Source organism: Nannobrachium achirus, assembly GCF_963921795.1.
Source record: "Nannobrachium achirus genome assembly, chromosome: 1".
NCBI lineage: Eukaryota > Metazoa > Chordata > Actinopteri > Myctophiformes > Myctophidae > Nannobrachium > Nannobrachium achirus.
Window position 1 is genome coordinate 58525541 of NC_137810.1, and position 18160 is coordinate 58543700.

At 41.2% G+C, this 18160-nt stretch overlaps 1 protein-coding gene across 2 annotated transcripts in view; it reads right to left on the minus strand.

Moving 5' to 3' along the window:
- Nucleotides 1-18160, minus strand: part of atf6 (activating transcription factor 6) — a 104924-nt gene that overhangs the window by 60444 nt on the left and 26320 nt on the right. For both annotated transcript variants that reach the window (XM_080733271.1, XM_080733270.1), the window contains exon 7: nucleotides 15316-15491. In XM_080733271.1, coding sequence (XP_080589397.1) covers nucleotides 15316-15491 — 176 coding nt within the window. The remainder of the gene's footprint in view (nucleotides 1-15315; nucleotides 15492-18160) is intronic.

Consider the following 18160-nt stretch of genomic DNA (forward strand, 5'->3'; position numbering starts at 1 on the left):
GAAGCGACTAGAATAGAAGAAATAGCTTCAGGTTTGGACACAGCTTGAGACCGCTTATAGACTTGTTTGACAGCACTGTCATCATGTTCAAGGAGTAGGCCAATGTGTATTTTCAGACATTTAACCACTTGAACCGTCAAATACTTTAGTCTGCTCTTCTTTTCCCTCTGCAAACCTCTTTGCCAAAAATAGCCGATCTACAAGCTTACAACGCCTCGCAGCGCGAGGCGTTGTAAGCTTGTAGATCTGCTATTTTTGGCCAACGCTCCACTTTGGCGGCCCCCCTGTAGTAACTCTGAGGACCCCCTAGGGGTCCCGGACCCCCTGTTGATGACCCCTGCAGCAGAACATACGAGCTAAATCCCTGCGTGCGCAGGGGGGCCATTACATCGCGGTGACACAATCCCTGATGGTTGTTTACAGCCCTCACAAATCCCCTGTTATGTCCTGCGCAACACCTGCCCCAGATATGTAATCATTAGTAGCCGTTTTACACCCAGGCTTATACAGAGCATAAAGTGGGCCGTCGGGTGGAAACCTTGTATGTCCAAAACCCTTCCCTGTGTATTATTGTTTGAAAAGATATTTTAATTGTGAAAATAGCAGATCTATAAGCTCACAACGTGCTGCATCATGATGCGTTGTGAGCTTATAGATGTGTGTCACTTCAAACGTCTTTTGTGTGACACTCTTATCTATGATGAACAGATGAAGTAGTGCAGTGGTTCTCAAACTTGGGGTCGGGACCCCAAATGCGGTCCCGAAATTATTTTGTGGGGTCCCCAGATGATTAGCTTAATGTAAAAAAAAAAGGAATTCTCACTCAACGGTAAACAAACCAACATAAGTGTATACAGGGTATCTGCACATTTATAAAGTGACAATTTAAGGATTTTCAAGACCGTTTTAATACCAAACTGGCCAAACTGTCAAATATTAAGTAAACAAGAGGCGAACACTGTGAAAACAGCAGATCTACATGCTCACAATGCCTCGCACTGCAAGTCGTTGTTTCTGCTATTTTCACAATATTTATCTGCGGAACCGAGTCACATTAAATGTAATACCTACAATTCCAAGTGCTTGTCAGGGTGGGGGTCCCCAGTTCATATATGTTTATTTTGGGGGTCACGGCTTAAAAAGGTTTGAGAACCGCTGCAGTAGGGCATTCGTTTATGAGAAAACTAAAAGTTGAAATACGGAGATGCAAGGTTTCTGCCCGACAGCAGCAACAACCACACACACACACACACACACACACACACACACACACACACACACACACACACACACACACACACACACACACACACACACACACACACACACACACACACACACACACACACACACACACACACACACACACAATGCACCTGGTTAAAGCCTGCCATCTTTAACCAACCACCGTGCTGTATCCAAACCACAACGAGCTTATAAAATGAGCACAGCTGCAGTTGGTCCGAATAGCAGCACACACACACACACACACGCACGCGCGCACGCACGCACGCACACGCACACGCACACGCACACACACACACACACACACACACACACACACACACACACACACACACGCACACACACGCACGCACACACACGCACGCACACACGCACACACACACACGCACACACACACACACTATGTCTCAAGTGCTTTTCAGTGGCCCAAGGCTACAGCTGAGTTACGTTACGGAACAATAAATCATCACACTGGACTGGACTGGACTGGTGCTGCAGAGCTGATATGGCAACCCTTCAAGCTGTACCTACGGTACTTCAGATACGGATTTTTCCTTCTTTTCTTTTTTTTAAGTGCCGGATTTATGATTTTCATTTTTTGCCCTTTGTGCCCCTCTGTCTGCAACTCTATCCTGAGAACCCAGACAAATAGTTTTTCACTGAGGTGTCGACTCTAAAAGGCCTTGTATAATTTTTGCTATTTATTTTCCCCCTCACAGATCAACGTGTCTGACCCCTCCTCTTTAACCCATTTAGGCCTAACATGATTGAATACTTTAACTATTGAAAAATAGCAGATATACAAGCTCACAGCGCGGCACCGAGTGCCGCGCTGGGAGCTTGTAGATCTGCTATTCTTGGGAAAAGTCGTGAAAATGTGTGCAAATCTTTGAATATGTATTTTCAAAGCGAACGTTTGTAACACAAATTTTGCTTCTGGGTGGTCCCTGGAACTAAATATTTTGAGATGGGGGTCCGTGGCCAAATAAATATCATTTTGGGGGTCCTTCACATGTAAAAGTTTGAGAACCACTGACACAGTAGTCTCTCAAGAACAGACTAACTGAGCTCCCTTTAAGTGAAAAGGACATTTTCTTTGATGATGGCTAGCCAGATTGCTGACATAGAAACACAGGTTTTTTCAAAAAACCTTAGAAGGATTCAAAAGACACTTATAGAATCGGGTCAAAATTCTAATTTTCACGACTTTTCAAAAATAGCAGATCTACAAGCTCGCAGCGCGGCACTCGGTGCCGCGCTGTGAGCTTGTATATCTGCTATTTTTCAATAGTTAAAGCATAAAATAATGATACACAAAATGTGTTCCCGTTCTAAATGGGTTAATTGCTTATTGTAAACTTTATTGACTCGGCCCGGCTTTCACAAATGGGCTGAGAGGCTTGTTTGTCTTGGACTCTGGGGCTTGGAATTCTTCTCCAATGCTCTGGAGGTCTGGCACGGCGAGCGTCTCTCCAGACTCCATTATGCCCATGATGATAATTAGGACGAGTTCCCCTCGGCCAGTTTTAGCGGCCGAGTGTTTTCACAGTCAAAGGCCAAATGTTCATAGAGACAACGACCGCCCCTTATGAAATGTTACTGAGGGGGTTAACCACTTGAACCCCAGCATCCATATTCCGGGGGGGAACATTAGCCAAAAATAGCCGGCTGATAAGCTCACTTTGTGAGCTTGTCAATCGGCTATTGTCGGCGAAGACATTTGGTATAGAGCATACATGGGCAACTGGCAGCCCGGGGGCCACATGCTGCCCCCACCTTCACTTAATGCGGCCCGCAGGCTAATACCGGAATACTGATATATTATTGATTTCAGCTGTTAACAATTCCAAACATGACCTACTTTAATGCCGTCAGTCTATATTAGTAGCTAATGACTAGTATGGTAGTATTAAAATGAAAATGTTTATGTCCAATGTATTTGTATTTAGGTTCATAAAGTTAACATGAGTATATAACTAAATGCGTTTGAAATTAATTCAAAATGTTACATTTCAGGATTCCAATAAAAAAATAAATAAAAAAAAAATCAGGATTCCAATTCAAAAGAAGCAAAAATAGCAGATCTACAAGCTCAAAACGCATCGCGCTGCAATGCGTTTTGAGCTTGTAGATCTGCTATTTTTGCTTCTTTTGTATGAGATACTATAATGACCAAGTAGGACGTAGCGCTGCGATATGCATTGTGGCCCTCTGGAGTGAAGGTGGAAATATAGTAGTGGCCCTCGCCATCATCAAAGTTGCCCACCCCTGGGCAACCAGGGAAAAAGTGGTCCAAGTACAGAGCCAACTCAGGTCAAGTGGTTATTAGGGATGAAGCTCGAAACAGAGGCCTGCTACAAACTCGATAACAAATGTATTGATTACACGGTATCAAATAGTTTTGGGCTTATCAAACTCGTTATTGAGCATAGCGGCCCATGACGTCGTTTAAACAGAGGCGATCAAGAAATGATTATAGCACTATTCATAATATACAGCTATTTAACGCTTATTGCACACAAATGAATGATTGTTTTAATGATATTTAATGATAATATGTGTTACTTTTGTCAATTGTCATCTTCATAGTGGTCAGCCACAAACTCACAGTCACAACAACTGGCCAATAAAAAAGATACTAGTTGTGTAACTTGTGTTCAGAATTTGTCGTCTCACATCTTTCCACAAAATATTAGAAAACACTCAATAGTGGGCTCCATAAAAGCCTGTCTCAATAAGCAGGATCGATAAGGTGCTCATTATCAATACAAATGAACGAGCTCCATCCCTAGTGGTTATTATGAAAAATTACTCATGGAAACATGGCAGTCAACATACATAAGTCAACTGGTATCAATAGATGTTCACATTCAGGGCTGCAATTTGAGTTGCTCTCGTCCAGTGAGAACACGATTCATGTACTGTAACACTGTCTAGTAGTAGCTGAAATGTGCGACGGTTTTCTGAGTTTAGCAACATTTCGTGATTGTCTCACAGTCACAGCGGAGGCAATTAACATAACATATTCTACCAACCGGGACTTTTTAGTGGTACCATGAAGAAAAGGTTGCAGAATAAGAAGAATGACACAGCATTAACAAGGAAGCGGTGCTCACGCGAAGCAAGAGAGGAAGACAAATGGAGAAGAGAGAGTGAATGAGGCCGCATTCGTCACTTAACAACGTGCCAAGAGGTCAGAATGCAGGGGAAAAGCCACAAGGGACGGTTTGTGCTGCAGACAGTCGCCTGTGAGAAGAACTGAGGTTACGACGGTTAGTCAGGGCGGTCAGTGCTCAGTGTGCTGGCTCTAGATCTGTAGAGAATCCCGTTGAGATGCAAAGACTGATAGTTAAAGGTTAGAGGAGCGGAGGAGGCCTCTGCGTGCCTAAAAGTCTAATCGGGAGAGGGAATAGAAAATGCAGGCCATTGTGTGCTTGAGCCGAGCCCTGGGCCTTTAACCCATTTAGGCCAGAACACATTATGACGCAATATTTTATGCTTTAAATATAAAAAAATAGCAGATATACAAGCTCACAGCGCGGCAACGAGTGCCGCGCTACGAGCTTGTAGATCTGCTATTTTTTTTAAATCGTGAAAATTTGAATTTTGACCCGATTCTATAAGTGTCTTTTGAATCCTTCTAAGATTTTTGGAAAAAACCTATGTTTCTATGTCAGCAATCTGGCCAGCCATCGTCAAAGAAAAGGTCCTTTTCACTTAAATGGAGCTCAGTTAGTCTGTTCTTGAGAGACTACTATGTCAGTGGTGCTCAAACCTTTTCATGTGAAGGACCCCCAAAATGATATTTATTTGGCCACGGACCCCCATTTCAAAATATCTAGTTCCAGGGACCACCCAGAAGCAAAATTTGAGATACAAAACGTTCGCTTTAAAAATACATATATGTTCAAAGATTTGCACACATTTTCACGACTTTTTCAAAAATAGCAGATCTACAAGCTCGCAGCGCGCGCTGTGAGCTTGTATATCTGCTATTTTTCAATAGTTAAAGCATTCAATAATTCTAGGCCTAAATGGGTTAATGGAACACAGTTAACGCTCCCACCCTGCACACACGAACAAAAGGTTGAGGGGAGACTTTTATTGAGAAACCGCAGGCTTGTAGTATAAACAGGGAGCGCTGTAATTGAGTTTTCGTGTTGTGCTTACGCCTGGTTTAAGTCTCATTGGCAGTCCAGCGCTGCAGTTAAGTAGTACCTTACAAGATCCCTGAAAGCCGTGTGGTCTGTGTGTGTGTGTGTGTGTGTGTGTGTGTGTGTGTGTGTGTGTGTGTGTGTGTGTGTGTGTGTGTGTGTGTGTGTGTGTGTGTGTGACCGTGCTGCACTGTCATTACCCAGGCCTAGCAGGGATGAGTTGTGTGAAGGAAGAATACCGCAACGTTACTTTGATTGTAGGGATGGGAGGATATAAAAGATTTGATCTTTTATCATGATAAAAACACTCAAGATTATCGGGATGATTGTGAATATCCTGACGACTCTAGCAGAAGAGTGCCACGGTGTTATTTCTTGTTTCGTTTTTTTTGCCATTGCCACCGTACCAGTTAGACTTGACTTGACGTGACTTGCAGATGTGCTATTGTCGCTATTTGTCAAACTTTTGAAAAAAATGTTTTGTTGTTGCTTGTTTGTTTTTTGCATTCATTGTACTGCCCCTTCTGTCTTTGTGATCTGAAAAAATCAAAATCAAACCTCGGTTCGAAGTGAAGCGGTGAATCGGAGTATAAAATTGTCGAGAGCTACAGAATTCTGAATTCTGAATGATTTTATCTGGAGGGCCGGATTGTCATGTGAAGCTTGACCAATCCTCAAACTATGGTCTCATTGGACATATCTGTCCAATGAGACCAAGCTTTAATCACCGGGACGGACACTACACACATATTCTGGATGTACGGGACAGATAAAACCTGTTAATTCTGGACTGAAATGACCATATATGGACATGGGGGACACACATGGGACACACATTTACGGACAGATAAATCCTGTTCATTCTGGACTGAAATGACCATATATGGACATGGGGGACACACAAAGCCACTCCTTGGAAGCGGCTTTCACCGCTTCAAAAAGAAAGGCTAGAAGCAGTGCTCTTCCGAGCACAGGTCTTCACCAGGTCAGGTATGTTATTGTGGCCTCCTGGTGGCGCTATAATAAGCCAATGTGAGATGGGTGCCATGTTTTCTTCGGCCTTTAACGTCAATGTGACACTGCATGCATGATTTGAGGCACTTTGTTCCAAAAATGAGTTTGGCAAAAGTAAACCTACTGGTGGCGCTATAACAGACCAATGTGAAAAGAGTGGCATTTGTTCCTTGACCTAGTGGGAATGTGCATGCAGAATTTCTCTGTAATCACAAGCTGTGTTCATGATTTACGTCATTTTGTTCAAAATGGACCAATCCTGCAAACTTTGGAAGCCAATGTTTGCCAATTAGGATGGAATATGAAATATCACACAGATCCGTCTTGATCACATGCCTATAGAGATACTGTGTACTGATTTGCTTGATTTTGGATCAACTCTGAAGGAATAATAGGATTTTTTTTACATAAGTCGTCCGCCTGGCGCTATAAAATGCAGGTATGAAAAATGCAGGGCAAAGGGAGTTTTACACTGATCAGTGGATTTATAGGTTAAAAGTTAAAACACAAATCGGCCTGTTATAGCGCAACCATGAGGCTGATTTGAAAATGTTAAAGTGGCATTTCTTCCTCAGCCTATTGGGAATGTGCATGCAGCCATGCACAATTTCACCAAAATCGTCCGCACGCACACACGGACAGACAGGGGCGAAAACATAGTCTCCCCGTGAGTGTGTGTGTGTGTGTGTGTGTGTGTGTGTGTGTGTGTGTGTGTGTGTGTGTGGTGTACATCTAAGAGTGTGCCTGCATCTTTCCACCCCAGCTGTCCTGACATCACCCTTTCAGACACCGTCAAAGGCAGAAGGAAACGCCCTCTGTTATATCAGTGTCCGATTCCTTCTAAAGACAAGGTCAAAAACATGATTTAACGTTACGTAAGACATGAGTCCTTCCAGTAAAAAACTCCCATCGGCACAAATAAAGCAGAGGCCAAATAATGACTGTTCTATCTGCAAATGTTCTGGCTCCAAAAAAACAACTATCCCAATGGAAGAGTCATGGAAAATTCATGGCCTACTGTGATGATGACCACTCGTATCAACATAAATCTGTTATATTTCGGAGTCCTAATGGTTGGCTATATTTACTATGTTTGGTCATAGGATTGCCTGGTTTTGCTTGTTGGGGGGTTGAGTGACTGGGTCCAAGTGTGTGACTGAGAGACACGCATGTGCTGTAGTTGTATAACTCCTGTGGAAAAGACACATCTAGAGTCATGTGCAATAACAATAATAGTGATGACAGGCGAGCCTGTATTTTCCCCCTGCTGTTTCACATTACAGTATTTTATCCTGGAATATTAAAGTTAATGGTTTTTGAAATCCTAACAAGCTAAAAATAAGGCAAGATGAGAGAATATATGTTACCGACAGTATCCAGTCCACGAGTGACCATAGCAACTACAGAATCATTATAGTTAACAAGTTATGCAAGTGCACACTCGCACGCCTGTACTCACACACATTCATACGTTCATGCATTCACCATCTCCCTCTGTCTAAAACGCACGCACGCACACATGCATGCACGCACGCACACACACGCCCTCTTGAAATCAGCATGATCTTTATCATTATGAATAAGCGCCGTATGATAATTGCTCAAGACATGGTTCTATTTAGGCTGAAACAGTACACAGCCTTAGAAGAGCCCTCCACCAGAGTCTGACAACCTCCCACCCAAATGCCCAGGGAGAGAGAGAGAGACAAGAAGCAATACAGTGGCTAGGGCAGAGAATGTGTGTGCAGGGGCGTCACAAGGGGTAGGGAAGTGGGACTGAGTAACTAGGGCCCAAGGTGGTGGAGGGGCCTTAATTATTTTATACTTTAGCTATTGAAAAATAGCAGATATACAAGCTCACAGCGCGGCACCGAGTGCCGCGCTGCGAGCTTGTAGATCTGCTATTTTTGAAAAGTCGTCAAAACGTGTGCAAATCTTTGAATATATGTATTTTTTAAGCGAACATTTGTAACTCAAATTTTGCTTCTGGGGGGTCCCTGGAACTCAATATTTTGAGATGGGGTTCCGTGGCCAAATACATACCATTTTGGGGGTCCTTCACATGAAAAGGTTTGAGCTCCACTGGCATAGAAACATAGGTTTCTATGCCAAAAAAAAACCTCAGAAGGATTTGAAATATTCAAAGATTTTCATGATTTTTCAAAAATAGCAGATCTACAAGCTCGCAGCGCAGCACTCGGTGCCGCACTGTGAGCTTGTATATCTGCTATTTTTCAATAGTTAAAGCACAGGGGCCCCGCAGTGAATCCTTGTACCCAGGGTTCAGAATTTGGTGCGACACCCCTGTGTGTGTGTGTGTGTGAGAGAGAGAGTTTCTTACGCGATCAGTTTGACTACTGTTAAGACTTCTATTAACAAGAGGCATGTGTGTGTTTCTCTCAAAATTGCAATACCAATAAAACTTTTAGATGAGGACTTTAGTTTGGGCAAAGGCAAGCCCATTAAAAGCCCACCTCCGGTCATTGTTGTGCTTTTGTTTTCCTATGCAAACCTGTAGTGTTAGACATTGATTCCAACAACTCACTTTGATATTCCATTATGTGCTGCTATGTCACTGAGCAGTAGGGGTGGGAGGGATTGAAGGGGTTGTTTTCATGTTACTTGCTTTGTATTTTTTTTTTTTTCTGGTTTGTTTTCTTGCTCTCCTTCTTTTTCTCTTCTTTCTTTGATTTTTCTATAACAGAAAATTGTAACTCGGACAACATGTTAATCTTGTGATACTTTAAAATTATGTTGGCAATAAAACATATTTGACCAAAAAAAAAAAGACATTGATTCCAGAGGCACCATAGATTTTAAGCTCCTCTTGAAAGGGTATTTGTCTAAAAGTGATTATCCAGGTCCCATTGGCTAGTTGGTTGTCAAATCTACGTTCTACCGTATTGGGTTTTATTTGATTTTATTATAGGTGAAGGTGGAGGAAAGTAATCTTCCACCTCAACTGTCCTCCGAGACATTCTGCTCGCTTTTGCAGTCACTTCCACTTTACATCACCTCAGTGAAATTACACCCTGGTTGCCATAGCGGTGTGACATACGATTTCCATCCGCAACTGTGCATGGTTTGGTGAGACATTAAACCCCCCCAATCCCAATGGGCTTTTGGTCGATTGCAGGGGCAATTTGAAAACACAAACAAAAACATACATTTATACCACTTTTTGTGGTCACATGTTCAGATACTGGATTCTGATTGGCTTAAAACAGTGGTAAATCAGTCAACAACCTTGAGTTGGCTCACTGTTGTGTTGCAGTTGTATAACTAAATAACCTTGCAAGTTACAACTGTGTTTTCTTTCATTTATATGGTAGAAGTGGTAGAAAAGCAATTTACCATTCGAGGGTCGTGGGTTGTTGGCTGATTTACCACTATTTCAGGGTTGTTTGGCGCTCTGCTTCGCCTCGTGCCACAACCCTGAAACAGTGGTAAATCAGCCAACAACCCACTCCCTCTCATGGTAAATGGCTTACTCATTTCATCCACCGTCCAGTCACAATCATGTTAACTGCTGTGAATGGGAGCTTGCAGGTATGTCATCAATAATAATATATATATATATATAGAGTATATATATATATATATATATATATATATATTTTTTTTTTTAAAGATTTGTTTTTGGGCTTTTACGCCTTTATTGATAGGACAGTAGACTGACAGGAGATGGGGAGAGAGATGGGGAGTGACATGCGGCAAAGGTCGACCAAATCGGGAATCGAACCGGCGACGCCGGCAGGCATCCATGCCTATGTGGCGATGCCTAAGTGGTATGCGCCCGGACCAGTAGGCCAGCGAGCGCCCCTTCAATAATAATATTTGAAAAGAAAGAGGCCACGATGCACATAATTTATTTAAATAACCAACGTTTCGACTGTAGCAGTCTTCCTCCGGGTTTAACCCTATTATCTAATAATAATATAACATAATCTGGTCTGCACTCCTTTGCGGTAATCATCACTGTATATTTCTGCATATACAGTGAAATGTGGTGTCTGCATTTAACCCATCATAAGTATCAGGAGCAGTGGGCGCTGCGGGGGAAGCAGTTAGGGATCAAGTGTCTTGCTTAGGGACACGTAGTAGACTGGGGCCGGAACCTCAACCTCCTGTGTCCCAGACGGCGTCCCAGACGGTGTGAACGCGTGTGAATTTTTTCTGAGTTTCCCTTTTGCACGCTGTAACAGCAACCATGAGCCATAACATAGGCCTATATAAACAACAGCATATAACAGATATCTAACAGATCTAAATATGAATCATTCAGACAGGGGAGGGGAAGGGGTCAGCTCTGACTGAGTGAGCAGGGCACCCTGAAACTGCATAAGGTGTGATCAGGACAGGCATCACGCACGCTTGCATGCCGATGTCGATGATGCCGTGATTATTTATTTTGCTTGTTTTTTGGTCAATGTTGTTTTTGACAGCACATTTTGATTTAGTTTTAGTCATAGTCTTTTGAATAAAATGTATTTTAGTTTTAGTCATAATTTAGTCACCTGAAAAGTTTTAGTTTTAGTCATAGTCTTTTGAATAAAATGTATTTTAGTTTTAGTCATAATTTAGTCACCTGAAAAGTTTTAGTTTTAGTCATAGTCTTTTGAATAAAATGTATTTTAGTTTTAGTCATAATTTAGTCACCTGAAAAGTTTTAGTTTTAGTCATAGTCTTTTGAATAAAATGTATTTTAGTTTTAGTCATAATTTAGTCACCTGAAAAGTTTTAGTTTTAGTCATAGTCTTTTGAATAAAATGTATTTTAGTTTTAGTCATAATTTAGTCACCTGAAAAGTTTTAGTTTTAGTCATAGTCTTTTGAATAAAATGTATTTTAGTTTTAGTCATAATTTAGTCACCTGAAAAGTTTTAGTTTTAGTCATAGTCTTTTGAATAAAATGTATTTTAGTTTTAGTCATAATTTAGTCACCTGAAAAGTTTTAGTTTTAGTCATAGTCTTTTGAATAAAATGTATTTTAGTTTTAGTCATAATTTAGTCACCTGAAAAGTTTTAGTTTTAGTCATAGTCTTTTGAATAAAATGTATTTTAGTTTTAGTCATAATTTAGTCACCTGAAAAGTTTTAGTTTTAGTCATAGTCTTTTGAATAAAATGTATTTTAGTTTTAGTCATAATTTAGTCACCTGAAAAGTTTTAGTTTTAGTCATAGTCTTTTGAATAAAATGTATTTTAGTTTTAGTCATAATTTAGTCACCTGAAAAGTTTTAGTTTTAGTCATAGTCTTTTGAATAAAATGTATTTTAGTTTTAGTCATAATTTAGTCACCTGAAAAGTTTTAGTTTTAGTCATAGTCTTTTGAATAAAATGTATTTTAGTTTTAGTCATAATTTAGTCACCTGAAAAGTTTTAGTTTTAGTCATAGTCTTTTGAATAAAATGTATTTTAGTTTTAGTCATAATTTAGTCACCTGAAAAGTTTTAGTTTTAGTCATAGTCTTTTGAATAAAATGTATTTTAGTTTTAGTCATAATTTAGTCACCTGAAAAGTTTTAGTTTTAGTCATAGTCTTTTGAATAAAATGTATTTTAGTTTTAGTCATAATTTAGTCACCTGAAAAGTTTTAGTTTTAGTCATAGTCTTTTGAATAAAATGTATTTTAGTTTTAGTCATAATTTAGTCACCTGAAAAGTTTTAGTTTTAGTCATAGTCTTTTGAATAAAATGTATTTTAGTTTTAGTCATAATTTAGTCACCTGAAAAGTTTTAGTTTTAGTCATAGTCTTTTGAATAAAATGTATTTTAGTTTTAGTCATAATTTAGTCACCTGAAAAGTTTTAGTTTTAGTCATAGTCTTTTGAATAAAATGTATTTTAGTTTTAGTCATAATTTAGTCACCTGAAAAGTTTTAGTTTTAGTCATAGTCTTTTGAATAAAATGTATTTTAGTTTTAGTCATAATTTAGTCACCTGAAAAGTTTTAGTTTTAGTCTAATTTTAGTCGACTAAATATAAGATTTTGGGCGACTAAATCTACAGTTGATTTAGTCAACTAAAATGTATTTTTATAATGGCTGATTTTACACTTGGTTGCGTGCTGAAAATAGCCGTAGATCTTGTAGATCTTGTAGATCTAGCTTGTAGATCTGCTATTATAGATCTGCTATTTTCAACATGCAACACCTGAGAGCAACCAAACATAAAATGACTCTTCTCCATTAGTCCCTCCCTAACGTTTTAGTCTAGTTTTTATTTTGTTGACGAAATTGTCAATATATTTAGTCTTAGTTTTAGTCATCACAGCATACTTTTTATTTCGTTTTTATTTCGTTTTCGTCAGTGAAAAAAACGCAGTCGACAAACATTTTTCGTCATAGTTTTAGTCGACAAAATCAACACTGTTTTTGGTGCCCTTCGGCACAGTGCGTCATGCGGGTCATGGTAGAGGCGGCACTGCCAGACGGTCTCTCTACCATGTCTGTAATATTTAGTACTAGTCTACTACAGCACTTTTCAACCACAGCGCACAAGCAAGACCACAGTTTTCAGAATGAGCTCAGGAAGACACACCAAGAGACAAAAGACTTACAATGTCCATGCAGCGAAAGTACAATTCTCTTCCCATTCTGCATAGCAGAAAGGGAAGAGAATTATACTTTCGACATGTCAAATGGTTAAGTTTATGTCTCATCAGCAACAACTGTGCAGCAGGATAGACACTTCTGACAAACCACAAATCATGTGTCAGGAGACTCAGGACTCTTCCAGAAGACAGTGAGCTGAGAGAAATAAAGGAGGAACTGGAATCATAACCATGTGAAACTGGTTCAAGTGCTGTCATCAGTTTTTTTTAAAGTTCCATAAATGTCATTATTGTTTGCTGTGCATCAGAATTTATCTTGCGTTCATTATTCATATTGAAACAATTAAATTACATTATGTCAGGTTTTATTTAATTATTCTGTGTTTTGCATTATTCAAATGACCAGCTTATAATAAGACATGACAGTGGGGTTTTTTACTGTCTGGCGATGGTAGAACTCACCAGCCTTGAAGTAGTACCTTGTGCCCTAAAATGTTGCCCACCACCCCTATTCATTCTTCAAATCCATGACAGCCACACATTTATCCACAACTTTCCAACATCCCATCGTGCATTATTGTGCAGAATGTGCAGGCAGCTTCCGGCGCCGCAGCCGAGAGTGATCTACAAGCTCACAACGGTTGCATCTGCGACGCGACGTGAGCTTGTATGTCTGCTGTTAACCGGAAGTGTCCCGCAAATAATGCTACAGTAAATTCTCGCGGAAACAGGTGGATAGGGAGAGAGAACTTGGCAAACGTTTTATCAATTACATACAGTATTAAAGGGCGACTACACCCATTTTCCACTTATGTTCATATAATTGGTCCTCACTAATGCTTATGATAAAATGGTCAAATTAAATTCTACTCTGTCCGTGTCTCAGAGAAGGCTGTAGAAACTTCAGAAACCTGCCTAACAGCGACATCATCGCTAAGCAGGGGCATTTCGATACGTGAGAACAATGGCTTCCATCAAATCATGCTAATTTTCTAGGAATAGAAAGCCTGCAGTTTCTATTAGCTGGGATTCCCCATCGATGAGGTCACTGGTAGGCGGGTTCCTGAACGGTCCACAGCCCTCCTCTGAGACACAGAGTAGACAAAAATGGTACAATATTATAATGAGCATACGTAAGTGAAGACCAATTATATGAAGAGTAGTCATCCGTTGAAGAATGAGGCACTGGGATCTTTAATTTTATTTTGTAATCTCTGCCTTCATTTCACACAATGCATTACAATAAGGAGGGGAATTCTTTAATGACCATTAGAAGTGGAGTAGACATTATTAAAACCTGATCCACATCCGTGGTGGTCCCAACGTATTTTCAGATGCAGACAGACCTCACAGATGAGGTCAGGGGACCAATTTCTTTTTTAAATGAAGCGGTGCATTACGGTAGAGTAGGAGAAGGGGCTTGATGGCGGCGCCCCCTTTTCCCACATGGAAAACGTATCCATGTGAGCATTGAAACCGAGAAAGTGGATTTATTTCAAGGGATCACTGCCAACCCTCGCTCGCTTGCGCTGTGACGCCTCATGTAGTCGGCCCGCTGGCGGCTTCGTCTTGGTTGACGCAGAAAGAACTCAACAGAATCCTTACGACAATTCCCCGAGGGACAGGAATTGCCATACAGTCTAAGAGCTGTTACCAATTATCCTTTGACCTTGGCCTGACGTCTGTGTGTGTACAACCGTGCCCCTTATTTCACACGCATACTCAGGGACGTGCTGGCCATTGGGAAAAGCGGGACAACTCCCGAACGGCCGGTTCATTCCCGGCCGGTCCAGGCCGGCCATTAGGAAAAAATGTAAAATAAAATGTTGTTCCATTTCGGCCAACAAAGTAAATTGTCACTGTCGGGCAGAAACTTGTATCTCCAAGTTTCAAATGTATACGTTTTTTCGCAAAGTAAAGCCCTGCTTCATCATGCAAGGCTGTCGCACAAAAGTAGTGAAAACAGCAGATCTACAAGCACACAACGCCTCGCGGTGCGAGGCGTTGTGTGCTTGTAGATCGGCTGTTTTCACAATCATTTTTAAAATGGTTTTGGACATACAAGGTTTCCACCCGACAACGACGAAATATAACTCATGTAATTGGCCCACTGGCTTGTCACTTGTCATGATCTGAAATGGCAAATCTTTGAGTAGCAGCAGCGCTATAGAGAGAGAGATCTCTCTATAGCGCGTAATGAGGGGCCTCTACAACTCTTTTTGCCTGGCTGAATCAGGGGCCCAGCACGTCCCTGCGCATACTGTACAACCCAGAGTACAAAACCATCGTGCTTACAAACAAAGCGTAGTTTTCCGAGCAGACAAAATGAGAAACACTGTGGACAGGACTTACGTCATCGTCTGAGGAAGGGGCTCGCAGTGTGACGGAGACCATCTGCGGCGCGGCGACAGTGCCCGTCACGGCCATGTCCCGGCTCAGTGTTGGCATGGTGACCACATGGCCCCCGACCGTCTGTGGTGTCTGGATCTGTAGCACCTGGCCTGGCTGGGGCAGCACCATGGGACGTCCTGGAGAACACACACACACACGCACACGCACACACGCACACACACACACACACACACACACACACACACACACACACACACACACACACGGACGTGCAAAGAATGTTAGAGAGGCAGGGGCTGACATTTCTAAAAGGGCTTTTTTTAAGATTTGTTTTTGGGCTTTTTATGCCTTTATTTGATAGAATAGTAGACTGACAGGAAACGGGGAGAGACATGGGAAATGACATGTGGCAAAGGTCGTCCGGATCGGGAATCGAACCGGCGACGCCAGCAGGCATCATAGCCTAGTATGTGGTATGCGCCTTGACCACTAGGCCAGCGGGCGCCCCCCCCCCCCTAAAAGGGCCTTTTGGTGGAAATATCGAAAATCGAAAATAGCCGATCTCCAAGCTCACAACGCGTCGCTTGGAGGTCAGCTATTTTCGGTGCTTGATACCACACTGAACAATCAAGTGAATGCTTGAGATGTGGTGTGCAGCATGGATTTCTACACCGAGAGGGCAATTATTTCAACATAAGAAGCTGCATTCAAGTTCAGGAGTGTTTAGACAAGGCAATTCTCCTGAATGCTGCCTTCAGGTATGGCATGGAAAGAGGGCATTTGCATTTCTTTCACCATAGTAAAAACTGCATTGATGGTCTGGAGAGAGGGCACTTTTTACAGATGGATAAAAGGTGATTGATGTCTATGTGTGCACGTGCCTGCACACACACAAATACACACTAAAATGACAGGAGGCAGCAGCCACACTGTAACTATACTTTTACTATATGACCAGCTTTGGCTGTGCTTGTGCACGTCGTCTTTGTTCCTATGTTTGTGTTTATATTTTCTTAGTCTCCGTGTTTGTATGCATGTCTGTGAGTGTGTGTGTGTGTGTGTGTGTGTGTGTGTGTGTGTGTGTGTGTGTGTGTGTGTGCGTGCGTGCGTGCGTGCGCGTCTCTGCTCGAGTTCATGTCCAACATTTGTCTGGTCACAGACCATGCAAAAAGACAAGCTCATCCCTGGCTAACCCATTGCAGCTGGTGGTCATATCTGTCTGGCTCTTCGGATGTGCAGATGCCACAACCTTCCCTCCTTCCCCAGTGACCCGCATTAACCCCTGGACTTTAACAAGAGCCGCTGTGTGCAAGGTTCAGGTGGAAACGATGTTTACTGTCTATGACCCGCGTGGTCTGAACACACACGACTACATTCCTAACAGCGTTAGAGAGTGTTCCAATATGAGGGTGTGACTTTTTTTTATGTATGAGTATGCATGTAGCCTCAGTAATATCGTTTTTAACTTAAAAAAATCTAAGTAATCGAAATGAAAACAGCTAAAATCGAATCGTATCGTTTTATTTTGTATCGTATCGAATCGTCAGTGCAAAGAATCGATTGTATCGATACTACCTACTTGTGCATTGTATTTAGCATTTTTAAGAAGAAAAAATGTAAAGGAGGGGTTTAATTACGTTTCCTTTCCATATAGCTACACTGGTCTATCCATAAATGTGTGTAATCTCTGGGTTCATGTCAAGGTGCAGGTTTGTCAATATACAATGTTCATGTATTTGGCAGATAATCACTGTGTTTACTTATTTATATCCATAATAATACATGTTTCCCTTAAAACCTGCACTATCCACACCTTTCACACAGATTTAATTTCTTTGCTAAATAGTTACTATATCAATTTTAAATCATTGAATCGAATCGTATCGTATCACCATGAATGAACCAATATTGTCCATGTATCGTATCGTCAACCATGTATCGTGATATGTATCGAATCGCTATTAAAATGTATCGTTACACCTAGTACCCACGCTTTTATTTTAGTTCGCATTCGGCTCAAAAAGGTATGCATGCATGTATAGGATGGTTATGGGCATGGAAGATTATGCATGGATGGTTAACATCGCTTTAGTTCTGTGGCTCTCACCCCCAGGGGGGTCCCCAAATTGTTTTGGGGGGTCCCCACACGATTAGCTTAACACTTTGACTGCCAGACCCCCCCACCCCCCTCCCCCGGCCAATGCCACCATCAAGGCCCATTCATTTCTGCCCCCATTCCAGAGAATAAATTGAAAATGATGCGATGTGAATATCGGAACAAAAATGGGAGATTTGGTAAAAGAGGATTTTCTTTTTTACCAAAAAAAATTTGGAGTGATTTCGGTGAGCGGTTTTGGAGATAGGTGCTCGAGAGTGCACACTGCGCAAACCAGTCAATAACCTCAGAAATCTAGATTCTGAGATATTTGAGTTCAAAGAAAAAAAACTTTAGGAAGCCATAGCAACAAATTGGTAAATGGTAACGGAACACAAGTACCCTTGACAGAAATAATAGCATGCCTACTTTCATTTTCTGCAAAGAAAGTGAAAAAAATATTGTACCATCGTCTAGTTTCAAGGGGGCAAAGTGAAAAAGTATGAAATGACTCAGAAGGTGGAAATTGCCTTACATTTTGATAGAACTATGCACTGTGAATTCACTGTGTTTTTACCTGGTCTAAAAGGTCAGGAAGACAAAAAGTCAGAAAAGCGATGTCAACCTTTTATTTTATGGCAACATTGAACCCTAACCCTGGTGAGTACCTCACACATCCAGCATGAACATATTTATGTTCAACAATATTTACAAATATTTCCAAAAAAAAAAAATCACAAATATGACTTC